The sequence below is a fragment of the Canis aureus genome, chromosome 30, assembly GCF_053574225.1.
Source record: "Canis aureus isolate CA01 chromosome 30, VMU_Caureus_v.1.0, whole genome shotgun sequence".
NCBI lineage: Eukaryota > Metazoa > Chordata > Mammalia > Carnivora > Canidae > Canis > Canis aureus.
The window spans coordinates 41,629,677-41,638,302 of NC_135640.1; the positions used below are offsets into that span (position 1 = coordinate 41,629,677).

The 8,626-nt window shown below is 68.4% G+C and overlaps 1 protein-coding gene across 1 annotated transcript; it reads left to right on the forward strand.

The window, feature by feature from the left end:
* Positions 1 to 3,801: 3,801 nt before the first annotated feature.
* Positions 3,802 to 8,040, forward strand: LOC144302034 (uncharacterized). Its single transcript, XM_077879346.1, has 2 exons — positions 3,802 to 4,230; positions 6,543 to 8,040. Exons 1-2 carry the CDS (start codon positions 4,000 to 4,002, stop codon positions 6,939 to 6,941), a joined length of 630 nt encoding a protein of 209 aa, XP_077735472.1. The 5' UTR covers positions 3,802 to 3,999; the 3' UTR covers positions 6,942 to 8,040.
* The last annotated feature ends 586 nt before the right edge of the window (positions 8,041 to 8,626 follow it).

Here is an 8,626-nt window from a genome sequence, read left to right on the forward strand (position 1 = left end):
CGGCAGCTCGGGCTCGTGGGAAAGCCCCTGGACAGCGCCTCCGCGCTCACGTGACCCAGAGGACCTCGATGTCGGGACGGGGGACAGCTCTCGGCAGGTACGTCCTAGAAGGGGGGCCAGAGCCCCGGGAGATGGACGGTGAGCCTGCTTTAATCCAGACTCGGGTCACAGTGGGGGGCAGGGCTGTTTGGGGGCTGGCGGGTCTCCGGCCACTGCCCTGGGGGTGCCCTGTCACCCCAGGTGGGTTCACCTGCCGTTCCCCTGTTGTCGGAGCGGCATCCTGGGGTCCCGTGCCTCTCCGCGGTGGTGGGGCCAAGAGTGGGTTCTCACGGCCATGGAGCTGGAAAGCACAGGTGGTCCCGGAGCACCCGCGAGCACCCCCACTTTCCATCCTGACTCATTGTTGGCTTCCTGAGAACATCCCTTGTCTGGTCACTTGCTGGGGGTGCAGCTTCCAGGCTCCCTACCAGCCGTAGAAGGAAGCTGGGACCGGAGGTGGTAGGGGGCACCTGCTGGTGGGCTGGGGACGGGTCCGTGCACACCCGAGGCCGGGCCTGGGCACTACCCACCCTCAGGCCACTACCCCAGGGCCTCTGGGGACACAGGGAGGACCTGTGGGCATCACCTGGGTCAAAATACTGCTCTAGAAGGTGCCAGCGTGAGGCCAGAGAAGCATGTGCCCCCCACCCCAGCAGGTTCCCTGGAGAGGCAGCCGGGGACAGGTGCTCACAGGGACCCACGGCCGCCGAGGGCAGGGCACAGCCAGCGTGGACAAGCCACAGACCTCTGCCTGTCTGGGGGCTGAGTCCCAGGAAGCTGGAAGATGGGGCTCAGCTTCCCAAAAAGAGGCCTGTGGCTACTTAGAAAAATAAAACTATTTTTCTACATCTGCCGTCCTGGGACAGCCTGGAGTGGGGGCCGTGGGGACCTCGGAGCTCCCAGCTTGTCCAGGGAGCACAGTTCAGGCAAAGGGCCAGCCCCCTCCGAGGACTGAGAATAAAACACAGCACCCCGTTCTCTGGGTTTGCGGTAACCGTGGGAACCGCTGAGTCCGCGTGAGCGCCAGGGGACAGATGGGCCGGAGGCACGGAGAGCCTCACACAAGGGATGGAGATGCTCCCGGGGGTGGGGCAGGGGCGCCTGGGCGGGAAGGAGCCCAAGGAGGGACGGGGCACGGGGCGTGTTTGGGGCTCGGCTCCTAGGGAGCAGCCCTGCTGGGGGACGCTGTCCGGACCCCACTGGTCCCACCAAGTCCGGAGGCCTCTGGGAGCCTCCCCAGCTCACAGCACAGCCAAGGGGTTCAGGGGGCACCTCCTCCTGCCAACTGGCTTGGAGGCATGCTGGTCCCCCAGGCTGTGCACATGTCCTGACCCCCCGAGCCCGTGGGTGAGGCCTCATGTGGAAAAGGGGTCTTTGCAGATGTGACCAAGTTAGGGACCTCAAGATGAGCTTCCCGGGACCCCCGTGGGCAGAAGAGAGGGGCCAGCGCGGGCCTCCCCGACCCGGTTAGGGCAGGTGGTCAGCCGCGCAGGCGCGTGAGCCGTGTGAGCGAGGACAGCGGGACGCGGCCGGGGCAGGGCCGGGGCAGGGCCGGGGCAGGGCCGGGGCGGCCTCCTGGAGGCTCAGAGCCTCCCTGGCTGAGCACTTTCTCCGCCAGGGCCGCCCCGCCCAGAGTCCCTTTCCTGCCAGCCGCCTGCCGGGGCTTTCCGCCTTACTCACCGCGTTCCCGGGGCTCGGCCACGTGGCTCCCCGCCCGTTGGTGGCTGTTCCGACTTGCCCGGGGCTGTGCGTGTATCTTCACGCCGCTTATGTAAGGAGGCTTGATGCCACCAGCAGGCTCTGTGGTCCCAGGGAGGCTGGCAAAGCGGAAGCCTGTCCCCCGGGCCCGGGGTCTGGCCAAAGCCCGGCACCCATCAGAGCACCCAGCCCTCCCCACCTCCCGAGGCAGCCCCCTCCCTAGCTCTGCCTTCCTCCCCTGCCCCAGTCTCAGGATGGGGGGGGAGGCCTGGCCAAGAGGCAGGCCCACCGGCCGCCCTGGACTGTGATGCTCGAGGGGTCCAGAGGGAGAGGAGGCCTGAGGGACCCCCGAGAGGCCCTGCCCGGGCCGATGAGGCAGGAGAGGGAGGCTGGCTGGGACGGGTTCCCCAGAGGCAGAGGCTCTGCTCCTAGGGAGCAGGAAGGATTCCTGTGTGGGAGATGACCCTGAGCCCCAGGAGGTAAGTGGGGGAGGGCAGGACATGGGGTCCGCCCTTGGGGGCCTTGGGGACACCGTGGCCACATTCAAGGGCTGCCCGCCTGGAGAGATGAGGGTGTCTCTGTCATGGCCAGGGGCTCCTGGGGCCGGGGGAGGCTTCAGGCGGCCGTCAGCGCGTCCGGGATGCCAAGTGCTCCGGGACCTACTGTCCCCAGGCTGGAGGGACAGAGGAGGAGGAGCTGCTCCAGCGGCAGAGACACAGTGGGGACAGGCACAGCTGCAGGGGGACGGGGGAGGGATAGCTGGCTCCTCCCAGGTTCGCGGCCAGGCCCCCCCCGCCCGTGAGATCGCCCAGGCCCCGGGGTCGGGGGTGGCTCTAGATCCTGGGACTGGAGCCCCAGAGCCGAGCTCAGGGCTGGGCCCGGCGCCCCACGTGGCTCTCAGAGGCCGGGAAGCCGGGTGTCAGGGGGACGCCGTGCCCAGGCCGCCGCAGGGGTGCGTCCAGGTGCAGAGCCGAGGGCGCCTGGGCGCATCTGGGGTGCCGGGGGGGCCCTAGCCGGGGCCAGCCTTCCCGGCTGTCCCCCGGACAAGCCCCCGCCCAAGCCCCCCCGCCCCGTTTCCTATGGGCAGGGGCTCGGGGCCAGGACGTCAAGGCCCGGGGCCGGCTTCCAGGGAAGGCCGCGCTCTGGCGTGGGCGCTCAGCGGCGCGGGCGCCGTGTCCCCGGTGTGTTGTCTTGCCCGCGGCTCCGGAAGGGGCTCTCCTCTTCCTGGACGCTCCAGAGGCCCAGCTCTGCTGCATTCCCCAAATAGGAAGTCTTCTGCGAGCTGACTCCATTTCGGCAGGAAGCGTCCTTCCCTAAAGGGCCGATGGGCCGATAAGGAGCCCGGGGGAGAGCCCTCCGCAGGCCTTGGCCCAGAGAAGCCGCAGGAAGGGGCGGCCGGCAGGGAGGACGGGTCCCGGAGCTCGGGCCACCACGCCGCTGGCCCTGTGCCCCCCGCGTCCCCTCCGCGCTCAGCGCACCGGCCGATCCCCAAGGACAGAGAAGTCCCCAACAGCGGAACAAGGGCCCCTCCCTGAAACAGTCCCACTTGGAAATATTATGACGCCACCTGATCCTCCCACGACGAGGAAATTGTTCTAAGCAGGAAAGGTGTGAGGGCGTGCCCGTGACGCTCACCCGTCACAACCTCCCGCGTGGACTCCCTCCGTGGGCGCCAGGACGTGGGACCCTCGGCCTCAGGGGCTGTGGTCGTGTCTCGGACATTGTTAGCCCCACGCGTGTTTGGAGGGACTGCCTCCGCAGGCAAAGGCGGCTGTCCTCCATCCCGGGGCACCAGGTCCCTCCGCCCCCACGGGGCCCTGACGGGGAGACAAGGGGCCCAGCCCTCGGGCAGAGCCAGGCCAGCTCGTCCACGCAGACAGTGCAGTCTGGGGGCTCCCGGGGGGCGCAGCGGTGGAGCGTCTGCCGTCGGCTCAGGCCATGACCCCGGGGTCCTGGGATCGAGTCCCATATTGGGCTCCCCGCAGGGAAGCTCCTCCCTCTGCCTGGATCTCGGTCTCTCTCTGCATCTCTCATGAATAAATAAATTAAAAAAGAACAGTCCAGGTTGCCGCGGCTGCTGCTCTGGTTATTCCCCCGGCCCCTCCTCCCGGTCCTGCTGCCCAACCTGGAGACACCACGGGCTCCCCGGGCAGCAGCCACGTCACCCCGGCCTCTCAGCCTCGAGGGACGCCGCTGGGCCCCCAGGACGGTGACAGTGGACACGAGCGGGGGCTCTGGGCAGGGGCGCTGCCGGGGGAGCCCATGGGCTCGGGGACACCCCGGCCTTCCAGCCCCGGGCCGCACCCCCGTGGTGCATCCGCGGGCGGGACTCTTGCCCTCCCCGCCCACGCCCGCGTCTCTGGAGGGGCCAGGGAAGCAAGCGCCCACCCGGCCGCCCCGGGAGCCTCCGGCAGCAAGATCAAGGCCCTGCCCGGCCGGCAGCTCCGGTTCGTCGGCACCGTCCCCAGATCGGCCCCCGACAGCCGTTTGGAGGTTTTGCAGGGTTTGCCTTCTGGAGCCCGCCTCTTTTGGGAAGGGGATGCCGGGGCTGAGGGGCCCCTCACGGGACGGGTTGGGGGGCAGGGGCGGGTCGAGGCAGCCCTAGACCAGAGGGGGCGGAGGGCCCGGGAAGCCCATGAGGGGGCCCGTGAGCACCACCCCAGGGCTCCGGGGGGGTGGGGGCAGCGGAGGACGAGGTCCCGGGTGAGTTCCCGCACGCCCTGGGGCACCGCCCACAACTGCCCCGCGAGGAGGAGGCTGTGAAGTGGGATTCTCGGGGCGCAGGTGCTTGTCCGGGACCACGCCACAGAAAGGGCAGAACCAGGGGGCCTTGCACGGGGCTCCTGCGCCCCCGCCGTCCCGCGCCTCCAGTCGGGCTGCCCCACGTCCCCGGTCACCGTGGCTTGCCCAGGGCCACACACCTGGTCGGCGGGGACGAGGCTTGAACATGAGCCTCTGCGACTCCCTGAAAACTGGTGGCCCAGGAGCGGGCAGGGCTGAGCAGGGAGGGAAGCGCGGGGCCCCCGCTCCCTGGACGGAGGGAGGGCAGGGTGCGGTGCGCGGCCCGGCTCGCGGTGACGGAGCTCGGCCGGGGCAGGGGGCCCGGTGGAGAGAACACAGGTGAGCACACGGCGCGGCCAGGGGCACAAGGTGGGCAGGGGGAGGAGCTCACCCTGTGAGGGTCACAGAGGCCCCTGGGCCAGGTTGGAGGCCGCGGAGTCCCACGGACGGGGCAGGTGAGGGACCCCAGCGTGGGAGGTAGCCCCCGTGCGCTGCCCGAGGCCACCTGGGAACCGCTCATGCCCGGGAGCGCCCCTGGGGGCCAGGCTGGGCCCACTTGGCATGTGACATCACTGCCGTCACCCATTTCCATGTGAGGAAACCTATCGGCCTGGGAGTCACAGGACCCAGGACTTTCCCTTCATCCAGAGGGACAAGCCTGTGAGGGCCCCTGGCGACACAGTCACACAAACCCCCCTGGCCCGGAGCCCTGGCCAAGCCCCGGGACTGACGCGAAGCTGGGGTGGGGGGTTCCAGTGACTCTCAAACTCCCCCCGGTCCCAAAGCTCCGTCTCCAGGCTCATCACCAGGTAGGACAGGCTCCTGGGCCCAGGCCGGGTTGGCCGCTGGCCACGTGTGTGAGCTCCGGCCGGCTCTGTCCCACAGGCCCGGGTCCCTGAGCTGGGGCGCGGGGGGCGGGGGACGGTCAGCTCCAGACTCGGGCAGACACCAGTGTGAAAGAGCAGGGCCATCGGGGTGACCTCGTGAGTCACCGTCTCCAGAGCCAGGCCTCTTGCCATCCCGGCCCGGCCTGGAGGAGGGTGACGCAGTTTCCAGGGAGAGGAGCCCCAGCCTCCGTGCCGGGAATGCCCACGCCCAGGGAACGCCACGTGCCCGCGCTCCACCGCAGACAAGCCCCGGCCTGCGGGGGCCGCCCTGCATTCCCGGGGCCGGAGGGCCACCCCGCTCTCAGCACGGGCCATGCGGGCACCCCGGACTCGGAGCCCCCCCGGGCGGCTGCCCCGGGCGCACCCCCACCCGCACGCTGGGGGCTCTGGGCCCGGGGCGCTGGTGCCAGGTGCTGGGCTGGGGGCGCCTGGGGAGAAGAGCTGTAACCGGCCTGCGTCGGGCAGAGGGGCCGGGAGCTGGCGCCTTCCCGTCGGGCCTCCGCGGACCACCGTCCAGAGGACGACACCCAAGCGGAGCCGAGGTGTCTCCCATCGGCCTCCGACTGGACACGGACGGCACAGCCCGTGGGATCTGGCCCGCAGGGGCCACGGGCGGGCTGATCTGCCACGTGGGGTGAATCTTGGGGCCTCGATGTCCTTATCAGGGACGCGGACAATGGAGTCCACTCTGGGGAGGGCGGCACGGCCCAGGGAGAGGGCCCGGGCCGGGGGCGGGCGGTGCATGTGCCCTGAGCCCCATGAGGGGCGCGGGGGTGCTGGTGCTCGACGCCAGGCCGGGAGTCCAAGCGAGCATCCGGGTTTGTGGGCACCCTGGAGTCTCGGGGAACAGCCTTGACCGTGTCCCCAGTCCGCTGCCAGCCCCGCTGAGTCACCCCGTCCACGTGCCACCTCCCTGAGTGTCCATGCAGGTCGCAGGCTCAAGGTCATTCCTTGGCAGAGCTTGGCTGCACACTGGCAAGGCCTGGGGTCCCCAGGAGACTCCATCAAGGGCAGGAGGGGGCCGGAGACAGCGGGACCCCGGGGCCCGGGCAGGTGGTGGGAGGCAGGTGGGGCTGCCTCCCCCGCGTCGTCAACAGCTTCCGATTGTTGCCTAGAAACTTTGTTCTACCTTTTCAGCCACCAACACACCCCTTGTACGGCTGCGATCAGTCCCGCCCTGTTCCACAGTCGGTGGCATCTGAGGCGTCCTGGCTGTCACCCTGCACCCGGAAACGCGTCGCCTCCCGCCCACGAAGGATGACGGGTGACTTCCTCCCACCCCTGCACCTGCCGGGCGCTGCCCTCCTCCTGTCGTCCCCCCCTTCATTCTGCACCTTCTCCGGACATGCCGAGGACCCAGGCCCTCCTGCTCACGGCCCCGTCCCTCGGGGACAGCCCGGCCTCGGCCGCCTCTGCCTCTGGAGGTCCAGCGAGTCCCAGAGCTGCCTGCAGCCTCCACCCACCGCCTTCGCCTTCTGCCAAACCAGCTCGGCCGCCTTCCTCGAGCCGCATCCACAGACTCGACAGACCCACTGAGCACCCCCACCGGAGACGGGCCCCCACGTGCCAGCATCGCGGGAGAAGAGGCTCGGGGCCGGACCAGAGTGGGCCCTGGCACATCTGCCTGGAGCAGGTGCACAGGGTGAGGCAGGGGAGCCACGCGGGGCAGGCCCCAGGCGCGGACACTGATGCCCCGCAAGCCCCAGGACCTGTCACCCTCCCGCAGCCCTGTCCCAGGGTTCAGGGGACACAAGCCCAGGAGGCTGCGGGGTCCCCCTGGGTTTGGGCTGGGACCACAACAGGACCGTCCACACACATCAGTCTCCCTGGCGGCCTCACAGACACATTCAAGACTGTGGGAGGGTCTGGGAAACGGTTCGGATCGAGAGACAGGACATCTGTCCTATGAGAGCCAATGGCCTTAGTTGGCCGGGACGCCAACTCTCTAGACGATCCGTTTATCCAAAACGTCACAGGCGCCTGGGGGGGGGGTGCTCAGTCAGCTGAGGGTGTCATTTGGGCTCAGGTCATGACCTCAGGGTCATGGGATCAAGTCCCCAGTCGGCTCCGGGGAGGCTGCTTCGCCCTCCGTCCCTCCCCCTCCTGTGCTCTCTCTCCCTCCTCCCAAATAAATAAACAAATAAATACATAAAGAACAAAACAAAACAAAAACTACTTCAGACCAGTATTTAAACCCAGGCAGTTGGCTGCAGCCCTTCGCCAGCAGGGGCAGGAGCCGGGGCTGAAAATTCTGGCCAGGATCGAGGGCACGTTCAAAAGAAAAGACAGTGGGTCAGGCTGGACCAATGCATATGGGCAAAAATGGCTGCCATAAGGCAGCAAGAAAGAAAGTTCTGGGACGTTGTGTCATTCACCAAATAGATCTCTTGGGTTCCTGCGGCTCTGGGCAAACGGGCTTTGGTGGATGGACCTAATCCTGACGATGCAGCAGACAGTAGGGTCCCCATGGTTCCACCGCTGCCAGCTGTGTGAGCTCGGGCTGGTCACGCTCCCTCTCTGGGACTCAGTTTCCCCCTCGCAGGTGGTAGTAAGGATTCAGGGACGTCACACAGCCAGGAAGTCCCTGGAGGTCAGTAATGCTCCTTGCAGGGCGGCTCCCCGCCACCCTGTTCCTTCTGTCCACCCCCCGCCCCGGCCCCTATTGCCCCAGTATGACGTTCAGGGGGCTCGTGTGCAGAAGCTCCCCGCCAGCTGTAGGGAAGGGGTGGGCGGAGGGGGGCTCCCCGGAGTCCCCAGAGCAGCTCTCTCCTTCTTCCCCCTCCCTCCTACCCCCCCTCCCTCCCGTCCCTCTCGTCCCTCCCTCCCTCCCTCCCTCCCTCCCTCCCTCCTTCCTCCTTTTCTCCCATTTCTGTCTCTACCCCGTCGCCCAGTGCCCAGTGCCACCCTTTGAGCAGTGTGCTGGCACCCCGGAGCACAGCCGGCCCCGTAGCACTGTGTCTCGCCTGCGTGGCCTTTGGAGACGCGCAGTGGGGGCACCGAGGTGCCCAGCCAGGTGCTGGCCCAGACCCGGCTGGGGTCCCACCTGAGCTCAAGTCCCCGTCCCCAGCTCCGCTTTCAGGGGACCGTAAAGGAAGATCTGAAGATCCGTCTCTTTTACATAAAACAGTGAAGGATGGGCAGCCTGGGGGGCTCAGGAGTTTAGCGCCGCCTTCGGCCCAGGGCGTGATCCTGGAGTCCCGGGTTCGAGTTCCGCGTAACTC